Source organism: Colius striatus, chromosome 18 (genome assembly GCF_028858725.1).
Source record: "Colius striatus isolate bColStr4 chromosome 18, bColStr4.1.hap1, whole genome shotgun sequence".
Lineage (NCBI taxonomy): Eukaryota > Metazoa > Chordata > Aves > Coliiformes > Coliidae > Colius > Colius striatus.
The window spans coordinates 6,444,999-6,463,582 of record NC_084776.1 but is presented as its reverse complement, the minus strand read 5'-3'; the positions used below and the strand labels follow the sequence as shown (position 1 = coordinate 6,463,582).

Sequence of the window (18,584 nt, the reverse complement as noted above, 5' to 3'; positions counted from 1 at the left end):
AGCACTCCCCTCAGAGTCCTCTCTGCATTCCCTGGCCAGGCTGGTTGCCAGGGCACCCATGGGTGCTGCTGCTTGTTGGCAGGAGAGCCTGGCCACAGAAACCAGCGTGGCCATGGCAGTTAAAGCCTCCTGGTGATGTTTCCTTCCTCATTGCTTTCCTGTCACTCAGGGATTTCACTGCAAATGCCGCTGGTTTCCTGCAAGGGTTGTGTTCTGGGGTGATGAATGGAGGCAGCCCCAGGCTTTTGGGAGGGTGATGGAGCAGGATCTGGGTGCTCAATAGCCCCATGCCACTTCTTAAGGCTCATTTTCTTGACCCCTTCCTGTTTTACCTTTGGCAGTGGATGTGGAGGCTGCCAGGGAATCACCCCAGGGCAGAGCTGGAGCCCTTTCCCTGCTGGTGGGGAGGCTGAGGACAGCAGCAGGCACCATCCCCTGCTCCTCTCCAGCTGCACAGTTGTTAAAAAACCTCCCCAAAAACGCATCAAATAACCAATGTGCTGCTTTTCCCCCACAAACACTTGGCTTTACCATCTGGCTGTTCGGGAGGGGAGGCAGGGGGGGCTTTATCACCATGCCCAGGCTTTCCTGGAAGCCCCAGCAGCCACAGGTGGCAAAGAGCAGGTTTCCCCCTTCTTTCTTTTCAATAATAATAATGAAAACCCTCCTAAACCTTTCAAAACACCATTTTTAAGGCTTCCATTGAGGGCCCTGCAGTGCAGCCCATCGCTCAGCCCAGCGAGGCAGCCGGGAGGGCTGACACACGGGGAGGGGCAGGGCTGGTGGCCACCCTTTGCTGCTCTAACAAGGCTTTCCCTCTAATTAATATGGCCCAGCAAAGCCGACGCTGCTGCTGCTGCTGGGTCTCTTGGCTTTTATCTCCCGCGGCATTGATGTGACATCAATAGGAGACGGAGCTTTGAAAGCTGTTTGTTGTTTGAGCTGTTGCGTGTGTGGGAGAGGCAGGATTGGAGAGGGGTGTCCCCAGCCAGGTCCAACCCTGCTCTGTGTCTGTCCCCTCCCACATGGCACATGTCAGGGGGTGGCTTGGGCTCCCCTCTTTCCAGCCCCCTCCCAAGAAGGTGCATGAGGTTTCTGCACCCAATTGCTTCCCACATGGGTGCCCAGTTCACACTTCAGCATGCAACCGATTCAGGAGTGAACACTGTTGCCTCGTGGCCAAAGTAGCCAGCACCTGAGCACCCAATTAACCAACACCTCAGCAGCCAATTAGCCAGCATCTGAGCAGCCAATCTGCTCCTGCCTGAGGGGCCCATTAGCTCCTGCCTGAGGGGTATCTTGTGCATAAATGGGCAAGGTTTGGGAAGCTGGGGGTTACAGGAGTGGTGATGGGGGAGGAGGTGGGGAAGTGCTGGTCGTGGCTGCTCTGAAAGTCATGGAAATACCTTGTTGGACCTCAAAACATTAGTGGAGCCTATGGTAGGGAGGGGCAGGAGATGTGAGGTTGGTGTGATGAGTCCCTCTGTGCCTGTCCTGTGCCATTGAGCCTGGGTACTGTGATATTCACCCAAAGGAAGCTTGCTGTGGTGAGTGTGGAGTTGCAGCCTCCTCCTTGGGGTGTTTTGTCCCGTTGCACAGGGAGGTGAGTGGGAGGCATGTGTTGTGTCCCAGCTGCCCTCCCCTGGCACAGCTGCAGTGGGGATGGTGGGGGGCTGTGGGTGAGGTGGTTCTGCTCCCTTTCCCCAGCATTTGCATTGCACAGATGTTCCTGCCATGCAGCTCCAGTAACCCCAGGGCTCCTGACAAGTGACTTTGCAGCTGAAGCTGGCCAATGCTTGCTCAAAATGTGCTGCTTTTGGTTAAAAAAAACCCAAACCAAGCCTCAACTTCCTATGCAGATGGGTGCCAGGGAGTGGGGGGCAGTGCCAGACCATAGTGGGGGGGATCTCTGGGGGGGGCCCTGCTTCACTTGGCATCTGCCTCAGTTTCTACTCATGTGAAAGCATGTCCAGGCTGTTCCTGCCCAAACCACCCACCCCCTCTGCATGGCCCCAGGCATGTGCCCTGCCCAGCCTCCCCCAAAGCCACTCAGTGCTTTGTGTCCTCTGCTGCCAGCCTAAACTGGGGCATGAGGGCTGCTGTTCAGGGCAATGTCCTCCAAAACAGGGAGCAAGAGAGAAGCTAATGGTCAGTGGATTGGTGTGGGGATGCTGCTGGGTGCAGTGGGCAGTCAGTGTGGGGGGGAGGTGGGATGGGGATGTTGCCTGCTCCCTCCCCAGAGAGAGGCATCACAAGCAGTACACAGCCCAGCTGTTTAACACCTATTTTTTACCAGGCAGCAAAGGCCAGATGTGCTCCAGGGGCCACGCAGGAGCATTCACAGCCATCCCCAGCCTGGCTGCCATGGCCACAGGCACATGCCAAGGCATTTTGAGGGGTCATCATCCCCACAGCTGCTGCTTCAACTGTGACCCGCTGCCTTTAACCCATCTGAACACTTGGAGATCTCCCCTTCTGACCTGGCAGCAACCTCACCGGTTTCTCCTGGGCCTGCCAGCCTGGGCAGCGTTGCCTGGAGGCCTGGCAGTGCCCGCGGGAGGCCGTTAGCACTCATTAAGGGTTGTGCAATAGACACTGGGCCGTTATACGGCCATTAATCCTCCCATTAATCCTTTACCGCGGGGGCTGGTGTTCACTGACCGCGGCGACTGCTCCATTACACCCGAATGAAATGTGTGTTTTGGAGGCTTCACAGAAAGGAGGAGGAGGAGGGTGCAGGTTTGTGGGTGCCCGGGTGTGAAGGGGGAGTTTTGGGGGTGCACAGAGCAATGGAAGGGGAAGGATGTGCCCCAGGTGCTGTGCCCGTGGGCAGTGCTGGTACCTAGGCTGGAGGGATCATGGAATGATAGTGTTGGAAGGGATGGGGAACAGGGGGACAGGCTCAGCCTAAAGCTCCTGCGGGGCTGAGGCTGCTGCTTTCCCCAGGGCTGGGTGGATTTGGGATTAACCCCTTGTGTGCTACAGCGTGACAGGAGCACGTAGCGATGCTTGGTGGTATGAGCTATGGCTGAGACTCAGAAGCAGGGTCCTTGGGGCTCGGGGAAAGCAGGAGCTGGGTGGCAATGCCCAGGCTTTGGGGCCAGATCAGGGAAGAGCAGGATGGGGCCCTCAGCCGTAGGTGCCGGGTTTCTGGCCGCAGCTGTCCCGATGCTGCTTCCCCCGATGCCTCGGGGCTGGTGCCCGATGGCTTGTTTAGGGGCTTTAAACCTGCGTGTCCCTGTCTGACCCAGCGCTTTCCTCCCTGTCCCCGACAGCCGCGAATCTGGGGCAGGCAGAGCCCGGATCCGCAATTATCCGCGGATTAGAGGCAGCTAATTTAGCCTGAGTTACAGAAGCTAAATTGAATCGATACGTTGGGGTGAAGCACATGAAAGACAAATCGATAAGCGTTCAGAAATGCAGAAGATGGGCTGTATAGCTCTACGAGGTGATGCTTTCGGGGCTGGGGCAGCAGTGATGCTCCGAAGCAGCGTGAGGGCTGAGCGGCAGACGTGGGAGCTGGCGGCAGGCGATCCCTCGGGCGATGCACGCCGGCAAAGCAGAGCTGCAACTCAGCACTAGGCTTTCATCGGCTTTTTTGCAGCTCAGCAGACTGGAGGCTGCCGTGACAGGCGTGAGCTCGGGCTCTGCGGGATTGGCGGCGCGGGTTTGACAGCCAGCCCCCGCGCTCGCCCCCGCGCCCGCCGGGGACGTCACGGTTTGAAGTTCGAGCGGAATCTGGGCAATCTGCGAGGCGTGCACCAGCAAGGTATCCTCACAACGGGATGCTCACTGGTGTAAAATGGGCATGTCCCAGTGACTCCAGGGCTTCTGAGCCCCTGCGGCCACCGGCAAGGGCTGGGTCTGTCTCCTTTGTGCTGCCTCCTGGGTCCTTTTTCAGCGCTGACAGCCCGTGAATATTTACAACAGCATATTAAAAACGTCCACCACATCCCCAATTAGTCATGTGGCCTTGGGTAGAGCCAGGGGATTGGGTATGGTGGCACTGATGTTACCCCCAGTGCTGCTGTTGGGTGCTGGTTGCTTGGCCCTGCAGATGGGGTGTGATGGAGTAAGGGGGTCCTGTCCCTGTGGGGCTGCACAAGCAGCTTGTGGGTCCCATCTTCGGACCAGACTCTTCTCCCATGTGTGACTTCTCATCCCTCCTGGGTGCCTGCTTGGGATGCTGACAGCATCAGACCTCCCACACCTCTTGGCATCTCTTCCTCACCATCTCATGCTTTAAAACTCAGGTTTCTGTGGCTGTGACCGATGTCTCCGTCAGTTGTTGAGGGTGGTGGGAGTTGCTCTGCCTGCTGCATGCCAGGGATGCCCCCTGCCTCTGGCATGTGCAAAGCCTGGACAGCACAGATGTGTTGATCTCCCAGAAAAGCAAGCAAGAAAGGCAATCTATAGTCTAACGAATGAATGGATAGTAAAGGAGGAGAGGAAGGAGACAAAGCTATTTCCCAGCCCCCAAGGGCTTGGTAGGGATAATATTGAAAAGAGCAAAATCTAATTTAGAAAGAACATCCAAAGGCAGAAGTGCTGGAGGGGATCCTGGGCATAGGGAGAAGCCTCAGTCTGAGCGTTGTGCTGCAAGCCCACAGGGACTGGACCTGTCCTGGCACCTTTGCCTGAGCTGGGGCAGGAGCCTCTGGGAACCTTTCAGCCCATGAGGAGGCTGGGCTGGGGGTTAGGCTCTGACAGAGGAAGGTCTCTGGCTTTGCTTTCTCAGTCTGTAACTCCCTGTTGCTCTGACTCCCTCCACCTCAGCCTTAGCCAGGGACCTGCATCTTCCCAGCAGAGGTTTGTTTGTCCTGGAGCAGATCACCAGAGCCAGGTAATCAGCTTCTGGTAGCAGACACCATGCTGAGAAAAGCTGTTATTACTAGTAGCAGTAGTATTGATCCACAGACAGCTGTCCTGGCCCTGAGGAATTAAACCAAGCCCTGGTGGGGATGATTTGATGCAGAGGGTCAGAGCCTGTGCTGGTGGGGTCTGTGATTTGGGGGATGTGGCTGCTGGGCACTCCCAGGCACCTTCCTGTATCCCTGGCATGAGGTGGCTCAGCCCCACAGGAGGTTCAGTGAGTCAGGGACCTCCTAGGGCCAGGTTTGTTGGAATGGGACAGGCTGGGGAAAAGTTTCTGTCCTCTCCTCGTGGAAAATGTGATCCCCACAGGTATGAGGATCCCAGAGATCTCCTCCCTGCTGGTGTGGGATCCCTGGAGATCTGGGATCCCCTCCAGCACAGGCAGGATGCCTCTCCCATGGGCTGGACGTGGCTGATGGCTCCGGGAGAGCTGAGTGAGAGGCAGGAGGAAGGGATTCTGCTCATGAGCTTTGGCAAAGTCCTAATATTATCCAATTTAATTTAAATTCCTAGGGTTTTTTTTCTCCCTTCTGTATTGACATTTTCTTCACTAACAGCATGGTTTTGATCTGTTGGCAGGACGAGGCTCTTTCCACATGCAGCGCCCGGGCCAGCAAGTGCTGCTGAGGGGCTCGGTGAGGGGACAGCTTGGGAGGTGGGGGACAGGGGCACTGGGGCTGACAGCCAGAGCAAAAGCAGGGAGGAGACAAAATTAAGGGGTAATCAGGCTGGGAATGTGTCCCAGAGAGAGAAAGCTCTGTGTGTAGCTGGGTTAGCCCAGGCTGCTGCAGGGCAGAGGGTAGGTGTCCCCAGCACGGTGTGGCAGAGCCCCACTGTTCCTCCACCACGGAGTGGAATGGAGAGGGCAGCAAGGTCTCTGAGTCCTCTGGGGTTTGCAAAACTGAGAATAACAGCCAAATTCTCCCTCAGGGATGCTGCTTTTCTCTCCATACTGTCTCCTTGTCTGTCTGACCTTCTGCTCTGATTTCCCTCATCACACACTAATGACAGTCCTGGCTACCGCCACTAATGAGGGGCTGCAGTTTCAACCGCCAGGGCAAACCCTGCACTTACCTGTGGCCAAGATCTCTGTGGCACTAATGAAGTCCCCAAATCACTTGTATCTCCCAGGGCAGCCAAGAGGAAGGGCTGTGAGGGAGTGGGGGTCCTGCAGCCCCCCCTCAGGGGTGCAGCACTCCTGCTGAGCCACATCTCCATGGCAACGCTGAGGGATGCTCCTGTGAGATGCTTTTGTAAGGCCACGGAGGGGAATCCCAGCAGCCTAGAGGCTTCAGCAATGCCTGTCTGGGCTGGGAGCAGGGCTGCAATACCCCTGCACACACTGCACAAAGGCGCTGCTTGATCTCAGCCCCAGCAGCAGCCACTTAAAGCCCATGTCCAAGCAGCCTCCTCTGCTCTCCAACCTTACCAGAGTTGACAATCATCTCCCACAGCAAACAGCCACCAAAATAACTTCCCAATCCTTTCAGCCCCCAATTTTGCAGTCCTGACCCTGTCCTTAGCGAGCTGAGGGGTAGAAATCTCCACCCAGTTCCATAGCACAGGCACAAGCCCAGCCTTTGGCCCTAGATATAGATTTCTCTTTAACATCTGTCTTTCCTTTTCACTGTGGTTTTTATTACAAGACACGTTTGTATTAAAGTAAACACACCCCAGGAGGAGGGGCTCAGGGTCCTCTCATGCATCAGGAGGCCAAGATGTTTGTGTGAAGGCATGGGGTGCTTTGGAGAGCCAGAGGCTCTCCTTTGGGATGTCTCAGGGCAAAAACCAGCCCTGCAGAGGAAACACAGCCCTGTGCCTATGCTCACTGGCTGGTTGCTGCAGGACAGAGGTGCCTTCAGCAGAGCTGCTCCCTTCTCCCAAAGTCATTCCCCCTTGTCCTCGTGGGCTGTGCCTGGGGGAGCTCAGGCTGCTCCCCTCTATTTGTTGCCATCTATCTATAATTTAGCGTGGCTTTTAGTTATATTCTAATTGAGTTTCATGTGTCACAGCGTGTCTCAAACAGAAAATATAAATATTTAACAAGCTCCACTGGTAATAAAGATTCACATTTGCCTCGTTCTGGCTCCCAGTGCATGAATATTCTGCGCCACACTCCGCGGGTATTAACTTCATTCAGATCTCTCCCTGGTTGTGCAATGTAACGGTAACGACAGAGAGAAGCCAGAGCTTCAAGAAATATATAATCAAAACCAACACCACCAAAGCAGTTTAATGTCATTAACTCCCCTCTGAGGGTTAGAGGAGCACTGATGTGTTCTCTTTCATTGTCGGCTCCTCTGTGCGCCCGCTCCGGCAGTGCTGGGGGTGGGAGCTGCTCCAGTCACACCAGTGTGGGTGAGAACTGGGGCATGGGAAGGGCAGGAGGGATCTGAGGCTCAGGTTTTGCAGGGTAAGGGCTGAAGAGAGCTTGGTTTGGGCTGAAGTAAAGCCAGGATTGTGTGCCTGTTGTGCTGCTACTCAAGTGGGGATGTGTGTGGGATTGGGCACAAATGGTCACTGGTTCATACTGGGGCTGCCACAGCCAGGGGCTCAGATGGTAACACAGGGTGAGGCCATGGTGTGATTGTTGAGTGAGGATGAGCTGGAACTGCCCTGAGCCAGTGGGACCCAGGCATCACAGGAGTGGCTCTTGGGGTGTGTCAGGACTTAATGTGCTGGGGGTGACTGAGTGCTACAGCCAGGTCCAGTGTGTTGGGGCTTGCTCAGGTCTGCCCTGGGGGGGATGAAGCCATTTAGTCCACAGCTGAGTCTGAGCTTCCCACCAAAACAGCTCCCAAACTGCCTTTTGTATGGTTCTGAATGTTTCAAGGCAGAGTGAGGCTTCTGGAGCACATCAGCTCTGGTGTGGGGGAGCAGCAGCAAAGCCAAGGCAGAGAACAGGCTCTGAGCTGGCTGGTGCCTGTGTTGTGCTCTTGGGACCTACTGGGAGGTTGGTGTGGGGCAGCTGCCAGTCCCTCACTTCCATCCTCGTGTGGTCTGGGGAGTAGGGCTGTGCCTTGGAGACCTCCCATGGGAAAGGCTGGGGCTGTGAGCTGCTCACAGGCTGCCTTGTAGTCCCCAAACCCTCAGTGTCCTGAGAAAAGGAGGGACAGGGGGACACACCGGGCTGGTATCAGCATGCAGAGCATGAGTGGCAACATGGGTCTGGCATCAGGCTCTCCTGGTGTTATAGGGCTTGGCAGCACTGCATTCCCCTCTCCAGCCCCACACTCATCCCCTCCATCCCACAGGGCAGTCAGGTCCCCACCAGCTCTGCCCTTCTCACACCCCAGCAGCCCTGACCCACCAGATCCAGCAGCTCCTGCACCCATGAATCTCATTTTGGCCCTGCATAGCTCTGACCATGTGTGCTCACAAAGGCTGGGCAACTCCAACACCCTGCTCAAAGCCTCACAGCCCACAGAGGCAGTGGCCAGGTTAAAACCCCAGCTGCAAGCTGCTCATGCTGCCTGGGGATTCATTAACTCAATTCCCACTCAGGCCAGAGAAAGGCCACGGAGATGATTCAGCTAAAAGGTGTTGAACCTCAGGTACCACCAGCACAGCAAAGAGCAGCCTGAGCTGGCACAGGAGAAGGTCCCACTCTGAGCAGGGACATGTGGCTCACAGCTGGGGCTCACCAGGGCCATGGTGCTGCTCTGCCATGGCTCATGTCACGTTCCTCTCTCACATCTCACACGGCTCCCTGGGCTGTGCCTCGTGGCAGGGCTGAGCTCCACAGCGAGCTGTCTCCTGGCTTCCCAGATATCATGAAGATGTTGCAAGCTGCTGAAAATTCAAAGTGGCTGTTTAAATTATGTGCTATGAGGGAAGCAGCCTGAACCTTGGAAGGAGCCTAACGACAGGACTGCTGGGATGCTTTCAATGGCAGAAACCCAGAATCCATCCCAACGTGTCTTTAAAAGGGAAAATTGTCAGGTTTGCCTATGAAATAGTAACTAATGACCCATAAGCAATGACATCATAGTCCACCTTGCTGCTGGGGAAGTGATTTACAGATGCCTTGCCTACATGAAACGAGAACATCTGCTCTCTGCTGGAAAGAGGAGGAAGATCTCATCAGCATTAAATTTAAATGAGCCAATCCTCATTTGCAGGCTTGTGCAGCACTGAGGCTCCTGCCAGAGGGTGACTGGGGAGCACAGCCTGCTGTGGGGGCTCAGCAAACTGTTTCTCCCTCCCTGGTTTTCTAAAAGGGGTGAAAATCAGACTTTTCTAGCCAAGAAGGCTTCCCTGGGTCTGGACTGACCCACGAGCAAGCTGAGTGGGATCAGGTCTCTCCCCCACCCCAGCACTTCATGTTCAGCCTCTTCTCATCTCTCAGGGGAGGGGGAGGATGAAATGCACTCCATGTCCCCAGGGGTGTGAGAGGGGATCCCAACACTCTTGGTGATACAGAAATTGCTTTAGGGGTAAATAAGACCAGGATGAGCCCATCACAGCATCTTACAGCAGCTACCCAGCCCAGCTGCCCTGCTCCCATCAGCCTCCACAAGCTGCCAGCGGGTCCCAGCGTGTTCTACAGGATTTGTAATTACACTGGATGTTAAAGGGCCATTAATTACAAAGATTTCCCGGCAGAAGCCTTGAAAAACAAAAAAGGGGATGTAGAAAAAGCCCCCACCCTTTGCAGAGCCTGGGTTAGCCCCACTCTCATTTAATGTTCATGGATTTTGAAAGCATTTGGGTCATTTTCTCCCCAGCTGGTGCCAGAAGCCACTGTTTTGGGACAGAGGAAGAGGTGCAGAGGGTGAAGTTGTGTCAGGTCAGTGTCAGCCCCTTTAGAATGGGATGGTGACTCCTCTTCTCATGGCAGCACAGCCCTTGCAAGGAGGTTTAATGAATTTGACCTCTACAACATGAGGCTCAGCTGGTGCTGTCCTGTGCTGGGAGAGATGGCTGGAAAAACTTTTACTAGGGCAAATTTTGGTTAATCTCTTTCAGATGGACCAAGACGTGGTTTGCTCATGCCTGGCTCCCAGCAGCACCAGGAGCTGCCTGCTCCCTGTGCTCTCTCCTCCTCCAACATCCACCTTTTCTCAATTAGCCCTTGCTCAGCAGATGCCAATCACCCCCCCAGCTCCTGCCAGGCCCCAGGGCAGGAGGATGTCTGTGGGTGCTGCTGCAGCAGCTTTGGGGTGAAGCTGTCTTTGGGCTGTAGCTCCTGAGTGCCCAGGTAAGACTTGCCCTGTTGAGATTTCATTGCTGTTGTGTGCCCTGTGCCAGGGCAGGGGAAGTTGAGATGCCTGTGGGTGGTTGTGGCTGCCATGGGTTCCTGGAGAGATACAAGGCAGTTGCTTTTCTTGAACCTGGAGCTGGGTGACTTGTTGATGTGCTACTATTACTCAGAAGGTTTCCCTCTCCTTGTAAAGCTGTGTGTGCTGTGAGCAAACTCTCAGTGCCTTCTTTCTTGCCAAGCCCAGGGCTGAGCTCTGCAGCCTGTCCTCTGCCTGGTACCCACTGGGCATTTGCCTGGCTCTGCCCTTTCCCTTGCCTCATCTCTGAGGTCTGTTGTCTTTTTGGCATCTTGTACCCCTCTTTCCTGGGGCCACCCTGAGCTGTGGCAATGCCTTCCTGGGCTCCCTGTGATGCTGGAGATGCTCCTAGCAGTGCTGGGGGCTGAGATGGGCTTGTTGGGGAGCACCACATGATGCTCAGCAGCATCCTGGTGCTCAGCAGCACTCGGGGAGCTGGAGGGGGGGACTCAGTAACAAGAGCCTCATTTCCCTCTTGTCTCTTGCTGTCAGACAAGATTTGAAGATTCAATTAGAGTGGGAGCTGCTGATAGCAGCGGTGCTGGCGTGCTGCTGGCACGCTGCTGGCCCTGCACAGGAGCCAGATGAAAGCTGAAAGCACTGCAGGGAGGTGGGGAGAGGAGGGTATTGGAAAGGGAGGCTCTTGGGCTGGCAAAGAGCCTGGGAGAAAAAGGCAAGAAATGCAGATTTGGGGGGGGTGTGGGGTGTTGAAGGCTTGAGGATGTGCTCCAGCTCCTGATGCCTGTTTGAGAGAGGGATCTTAAGGCAGCACTGGGTTGAGAGGGGGGGATATCTGCTCCAAAATCCCCCTGTGTGTGTGAGGTGAAGCTGGGCTTCCTCCCCAAGATCTCATCCCACAGAGCTGGGCCTCCAGGGCAGTGGCAAGCGTGAGCTGGGAGTGGGGCTGAGGGGAGAGCAGTGCAAAGCCTCCCGAGTGTGTCTGATGGGGAGCTGCCTCAACCAAGCAGCAGAAGGCTGGATTTCAGTTCAGGGTTTCTTCCTCCACTCTCCTCAAAAGCTGTGCTTTGTTTTGCACTAAAGCTCCAGAGAAATGTAGAGACCATCTTACTGTTTGCTGAAATGCTGTAGCCTTTGGCTGCCTGGCTGCATGCAGGGACAAGGATGGGCTCCTCTAGAGGTATTGAATAGGGCAGTGCTGGGCCATTGCATCCTATCCAGAGGAGCTGCCTGTGGGACTGATGAGCCCTTTGCACCTTTGGAGAGTCAGAGCCAGGATCTGGCCCCTAAAGCATCCAATCTGCCCAAACAGAAGAGTCTTGAAAGGATGATTTCCTCTCCCCATGATGTTTTCTGGAGGTAATAGCAGTTGTTAAGGGAAAAAATCCATTTATTTTTTTAAAGATAGAGGGGGTGGACAGATCTTTATTATAAATGATATTTTTACTATAAGTTATATTCAGCTTTTGCCAAGTCAGGAGATTCAGCTCCACCAGTTCTCCAGCCCCGAGCAGCTCAGCCCTTGCAGTTCCCAAAACTCGGGCCGTAGTCAGGCACAGATGGATTGTGTACCAAAAAGTCAAGGTGCAAACATTGATCATGCAGGAAAGTGCTGGTCATCAGCCAAAAATAAGCCTTCCCCAGCCTAAATTATTAATTCCTTTCTGCATGCTGAATGGATTGAGCCAGTCACATATGTCCTCTCTGCACAGTGGTTGTGCTTCATGCTGTAGTATATTTTTCCCTCCAACTACTTGTCTGGCTCTTCACTTAATAAAGATTGAGAGAGACAATAAAAACATTCATTAAAGAGCTAAAAAAAAAAAGAAAAAAAGAAGATGAAGCCCTGCTTGTAGCCTCTAGCAAGTTGGTTTCATTAAGCAATTGCTTCTCCCAAGGTCTCTGTGGTGGTTGCCCGTGCTGGTACCCAGCCCCAGGCTCTGGGGATGAAGCATCAGACTGGGAAGTCTTGGGATGCTCGAGGTGACAGCCATGGCATTGAAGGGGTAACTGAGGGAGGGCAAGAAACTGTCTGAGTGATGAAAAAAGGAACAGGCAAAATAAGATCTTGGGGAAAAGCAGCAATTTGGATGGGGTTATGCAGGGTTAAGCTGTTATCATGTGCTGTTTTGAGTGTGAGGCTGGTCTTCTGCTCCTCCTGAGTTGTTAGCTGCTGTTCAAAGAAGCAAACTTGCTAAAATCTTTACAGTGGGGCTCTTCCAGCACTGAGAGATGGGAGCAGCCTGAGGCTGTGCCAAGGTTGGGCCTTGGAGGAGTGGGAGAACACACCAGGGAGGTTGCAGGGACTGCATGAGGCTGAGTGTGGTGAATGTTTTCTGCTGCAGCTGTGTCGGTGACCTGTGTTTCTCGGGTTAATTCCCTGATGGGGGCAACCAGGAGCCCTCAAGCATGGCAAGGGCTCCAGTCCCAGAGCACTGGCTGTCACTGGTGGGGCAGGGGAGCAGGGATAGAGTGAGCTCACTGCTGACAAAAGGCTGTTCAACACCCCCCCGTGTCTGTCAGTAGGTTGTGGGAGGCCGCCTCTGCCCCCAAACTGCACCATCCACAGCCAGATGCGTGTTTTCCCTCCAGCTCCAAGGCATGAGAAAAGCTTTGGATCGTGTTGCCATTTATCACCCTGCCCTGAGCCAGATGCCTATATGGGTTCAATCTATAGCTCCCAGAACTGATAGAAATATTATCCTGCCTCACTAGAATCACCCCCAGCTACTGCAGCTGGATGTCAACAGCCAAACAAACAGCGGCCGGTTCCCATCGGGTGGGAGCCTCTCTGCTGAGGGCTGTCTTCAATCCTCCTCCTGCTAAAATGGTTCCAGATGTGGGCTCTTCCCGTTACAGCTCAGTGTAGCTCCTGAACAGCCGACTCTAAATCCCATTATGGCACTGGAGACAGCTCTGGTGAGTGTCTGCTCTGCTAAAGCTCCTCCAATGATGTGAAACGCTGCTCTTGAGGCTTTTCCTAGAAGTCCTGCTAAGAAAGAGAGAGCAGGGTTTATGCTTCCCCCAAAATGGTGTGGGGAACAGAGGAGCAAGAAGGCTGTGCAGGGATGAAAGCTATGCTGCTTCCTCCTCTTCCTCCTTCTTGGGTGGCACAGTTCTGGCTGGGGGTCTGCTGAGTAACTTGAGGTGCGTTGCATCTGCTGTTGGAGGCATAATTGATGCTTGCAGTGTGTGAGCCCTCTTCTTCTTGCCCCTCCAAAACCACCATAGCCCTAAAATTCCTGCTTCACCCTCATCCCTCTCTCCTGTGCTATCTCCTGTATAATTAGGAGACCAGGACTGTGCATGGGAGGTGAATGTGAGCTCATTAGTTTCTTATGCTGTATTGAAATGTCTTCTCATTGATATCCTCAGCCCCTATACATGCAGCTCTGGTCTCTGAGGTCACTTTCTGCTGCTTTTCATCCCTCTTGCCAAGACTCCAGGCTGGAGCTGGGCTTCCATCCTCAACTCATTGCTACACTTCCACCTCAAAGCCAAGCCCCACTGTGTATTTGAGAGACAAATTGCTGATTTATGCCAGGCAGGTGGGAAAGGCTCTGTGGAGAGATGTCCTGGGCTGGGGCAGTGCTGGGGGCTCCTCTGTAAAGTTCTGTGTGCTTCTCCTCCGTGGCCAGCTGAGATAGAGGGATGAGAGCACAGAGGCTGAGATCCACGACCAAGATCACTCTTCCCTAGCAAGAGCATCCTCTTATCTACGTTTGCTGATGCCAAAATCCTGCTAGACTGGTGATGCTGCCTCGGTCCTCGGGACATTTGGGTGCTTCATTTTCAACTTAGAGGATATATGGCTCTGTCGAGCCTGTCTTCTTTTCCTGCCCTAATTGAAGGGACAGTGCTCTTTGAGGTGGGAAGGTTTGCATCGTCTCTCCTGTGTGATGTTGGATCCCTTTATAGGGCAGGTACCTTCTAAAGCAAAACGTCTTCAATTCTCACAATGAGCATAACTCTCCAAAAATGTAAGCAACAAACAAAACGAGCCCAATGTAATTAAAATGGAGACAGCTTATAATCTGGTAACCCACTTACAGGCTCAAAGCTTCAGCTTAAAAAAAAACCCACCCCAAACTGTTTGCTCCAAATCCATTTAAATAAACAGACCGACACACAAAGGCTCTCTGTACATTATTGAGATACAAAGAGAATGGGATCAAAAGCAGCTGTGGCCAGGCTGTACATATGTAGTGCAGAAATTGCTTGATCTCAGACTGCACCTTGCACATGCAAATGTGTTTGTGGACCTTGCTGTGAATTGCATTTGTACCAAAGCTGAGCTGTCGGGTTGGGCTGTGCTGGGAAGACAAAGGCTGGTGTCTCCTCTGCTGTAGGAGCTTTTGCTGGGGAAGTGAGGGAGCTCCTGGTGTGCCACAATATCTGTTTGCTGAGGCAGGAGTGGAGAGAGGCCACAGACCAGCTGAACTTTGCCCTCTATGTAGGTGCATTGCTCCAAAACCTGGGAAAGAAATGGAAGTCCCCATCCTTAGCACTTGTGTTGTGGGCTCTCTGCTTGTCTGGTGTCACATGTGCCATGTTCAGTCGTGATCATGCTCCTCTGGGCTTGCAGCAGGGTTTCCTGGTGATGGGGCTGTGGGGTTTGCATCTCCTCCTCTGCCTGGACACAACCTCTCGTGGCTCTGCAGCAGAACCTGACTGACCTTGAAGTTTTGCCAATAGTCATGTAATTTGTCTGAGGCTGGACAGCACAGGCTGTGAATCCAAGATCAAGTGTGCTCCCAGGGCAGTAGGATTCAGCCCAGAGAAGGCATTTTAGGTCAGACAAGAGCATCTTCCTGTTGCTCTTGCATGTGGTTTTGTGCTAGTTAGAGCTCTCGGGAAGGGGATGCTTGTATATGTATGATGTGGGGCACTACTAGGGAAAGGTGAGAAAGCTATTCTAAAGTGGCTGGAAATCTGAAGCATGTGGCTCAGCCTGTGGGGATGGCTGCACTCAAAATGAGCGGTGTCTGCAGAAATTCCTTTACTCTGGCTCTGCTGAAGGAAGGTCTCTGGCTTGCTCGGCGGCCGGGAATGCCCGGCGTGGCACGGCCCTCGCTCGAGGCCGTGTCCTCCCCTCCCCACCCCGGGGGATGTTCGTGGCTCGGTCCCCGCCGTCGGGGCCGGTTCCAGTGGCGGCCGGGGCTCGCACCGGCAGAGGGAGCTCCGGCCGCGCGCTCCGAGCAGAGGGGACGGGGGCACCCGCTGCTCGCGGGGACGGGGGCTGGCGGCGGGTCCGTCCCCCTCTCCCGGGCTCGGGGCCCGGCTCCGCTGGGACCTGCTGGCCAGGATCGTGTTCCCGCCCGGCCCAGGGGCGACTTGCTCCGCACGGAGTGGCCCGTCGCGAGGAGCCAGGGGCTGGGAGGGGACACTCGGCACTGACCCACATGCGCCGAGCCCCGCGGCACCGTCTCTGCTCGCACGCGGTGGGGGACACGCCGGGGGGGAGTGAGCCGCCTGCAGCAAGGCGGGGAGCTCGGGCAGCGCTCGCCGGCGCAGCAGCGAGGAGCTGCGGCAAGCGGGAGGGCGCTGAACCCCGGGCTCCCGGGGGCTGCGGCTGGCGGACGCCTTGTTCCCGGTACCAGCTCCTGCTGCCCTCGGCCCCGGCAGCCCTCCCTTGCTTGGGGCTCCTGCTTCCCGGCAGAAAGGACCGAGCCGTGGCGGTCCTCTCGCTGCCCCATCACCTCCTCTACTCTGCCCCATCACCGTGCCCCCCTCCCTCGCCAGTCACCGGCTTCCCCTCTGCTGCACTGGGTCCCACTGGGCTCACTCTCCGTCTAGCGCAGTGCAGAGCCGCCAACCCCCACGCTCACCTCCAGCTCTCAGCAATGCAGCCCCCCTCCTCCCTCCCCGCGCCCCCGGGGCAGGGGGTGACCGGGCCCGATCCCCAGCGGCGGCGCGTTCGCCCCGTCCAGCCCCGCCGCGGCCGGCGCCCGCCCGTCCAGCTGTGGCGCCGTGACGGACACCCGCGGCAGCCAATGGGGAGGCGCGGAGGGGCCGGGGGCGCGCTCCCATTGGCGGCGGCGGGAGGAGGAGCCGGGACTTGAAGTTGGAGTGAGGGCTCCAGCTGTGCGGAGCGCTCGGCTCGGCTCTGCGCGCCCGCCCGAGCATCCTCCGTCCCCGCGGCTCCGGCGGCTCCCCCCACCCCGTCCCGGGCAGATGGTGGGGCGCGGAGGGGGCAGGCAGAGCCGCTGAGGCGGCCCGCCCCGCGGGTGGGGGCCAGCAACCGGCAGCGGGGGCCGCCCCGCCGCCGCCTCTTCGCTGCCCGCGGCTCGCCCGGCTCGGGCTCCCGGAGGCACGGCGAGGAGGAGCTACGGAGCCCGCAGACGGCAGGGCAGGGCGAGGGGGGCGGCTCGGCCCCGGCGGGGGGCGAGGCAGCGTCTCTCCTGGCCATGCCACCCCGGCGCTGAAGCCGCCCCGCCGCAGCCCCCAGCCCCCCGGCCCCGCCATGGCCGCGCCCCTCTAGGCGTCCCCCCGGCTCGCCCCGCGTCGCCTCGGCTCCCCCCGGGGCCGTCGGCCGGAGGATGGACGAGGATGGACCGCGAGCAGCCGAGGAGGAGCCGGAGCCGGGCAGAGCCAAGACTTTCATCCGCCTTAATGACCTGTCCGGGGCCGGCGGCCGCGCGGGGTCGGGGGACAGGGAGGTGGGCAGCGGCGACTCGGAGGCGGAGGCGCTGCCTTACCCGGCGCTGGCCCCCGTCGTCTTCTTCTACCTGAGCCAGGAGAGCCGGCCGCGGAGCTGGTGCCTCCGGCTGGTCTGTAACCCGTATCCTTTGCAGGTGCTCGCCGGCGAGGTAAGCCCCGTGGGGCCTCCCCACCCCCGGAGCGGCGGGCAGGGAGGGGGGCACCTCCTGGAGCCCGCCGGGTGATGGGGAAGTAGTCGGGGTTTGGGGGGCGCATCATCCTCCGTCCTGGGGGGAGGGGGCACCCGAGCGATGTTCGCACCCGCCCCGGTGCCCGTCCGCGAAGTTTTCAGGGCTGTTGCGGGGGGCTCGGCGCGCCCCGCCGGGGTGCGGGGCTGGGGGGAGGGGAGAGGGTTGGGGCTCCCCTTACCCGGCCATCCCGCCACGATGCCCGCGGCTCCCGCCGGCTTCTCCGTGCCGCTCCTCAGGGAACCCCTGGGTCTCGGCCGGTCTCCAGTGTCCCCGCTCCCCCTGGCACACCGAGGGACCTTAACCCCACTCCCCCTGCTCCCTTCGCACAACCGCTTTTCCTTCGTGACCCCGTTTCATGCCCATTTTAGGCTCTCTGGTCCTTTCCCCGAGGGTTTTAAGGGAGGTGCAATCTCGGGGGAGGCGGTTGTGCTTGGGGGGGTTGGTTTGCTGCCTGTCTTTAGGGTCTCTAAATAATTCCTGGCTTGTGTGGCTGGCCGAAGGTCCCGATCCTTGCGAGATCCCCGGAGAATGCCCCTTGCTTGGAGGCGTTTAAGGAAATTGGGGACCACAGTCCCCGCGGGTACAGCAGCCAAAGGCTTACCAGGTCCTGCTAGGGTGAGTCTTCACCCTGCAAAGGTGTCTGCTCTCCTTCCAAAGTCTCTGTCTGCTCCAGCACTGGCTCTGTGTCCAAACCACTTTAGTTAAGTTTAAGCTTTCAAAAGGAGGGAGGGATTTAAAAAGAAAAGAAATAGAAAAGACAATAGAAAAAATGCTCCTTGCCACGATCTTGGTGCCTTTGAAGCCTCCCTTGGAGTTGAGTCGCAACCAGCGCACTGTTTGTAGCATCACAAGTGTTTTACCATCCCCGAGCTCCAGTTCCAGTTATTATTTGCAGAAACAAAGCCCCCAAATGAAATAAAGCAAAGTGCTGTGGCTTCCAGCAGGGACTGATGCGGGAGAGGCAGCTGCTGCCCTGCGAGTCAGCGGCTCCGTGCTGCCTGTGTCAGAGACAGGCGAGTGCGTACGGGCAGCAAAGCCACATCTGGAGTGGGAGAGGCTGTGTGGTAGCAGGGAGGACATGTTATATGGTCCAGAGGGCCAGGATAGTCTGTGTGAGTCGTCCTCTGCTCCTGGCGTGTTGGAACTGTCAGGAATGACACCTTTGCTGAGGTCAGTGTGCCCAGGAAGAGCGGTGAGGGTCTGCTGAGTTGTGAAGGTTGTTTTACTTGAGCCTCAGCTATGATTTATCTGATCAACGGGCTGCCTTCTTTCCTAAAATGTCCCCCAGGAGAGGAAACCCCAAGATTTTGCTTCCCAGTAACGAAGACTCCCTGCAGTTTCCCCCAAAACCTCTTTCACACCAGCTAAGCAGTTCAAAGCTGCCTTTATTTAAGCATCTTAGGAAATCTTGCAACTTTGTGAAGCCTTCTGTTTTGGGAAGAAATATGAACGACAGGCTGCAAGGCAATGTGTTCTTATTGCCTGCTGTGACTAACATTATTTATGATTGCTGATTTAAATGTTTTCAAGTCTTTTTTTTTTTGGCCTTCCTAATGATGCTGTTCTGAAGCAGGTATTAACA

At 56.3% G+C, this 18,584-nt stretch overlaps 1 protein-coding gene across 1 annotated transcript in view; it reads left to right on the top strand.

Moving 5' to 3' along the window:
• The first annotated feature begins 16,651 nt into the window (after nt 1-16,651).
• Nucleotides 16,652-18,584, top strand: part of CACNA1G (calcium voltage-gated channel subunit alpha1 G) — a 139,124-nt gene continuing 137,191 nt past the window's right edge. Inside the window, exon 1 of the mRNA XM_062010454.1 lies at nt 16,652-16,893. Within this exon, the coding sequence (XP_061866438.1) occupies nt 16,652-16,893 (242 nt within the window). The remainder of the gene's footprint in view (nt 16,894-18,584) is intronic.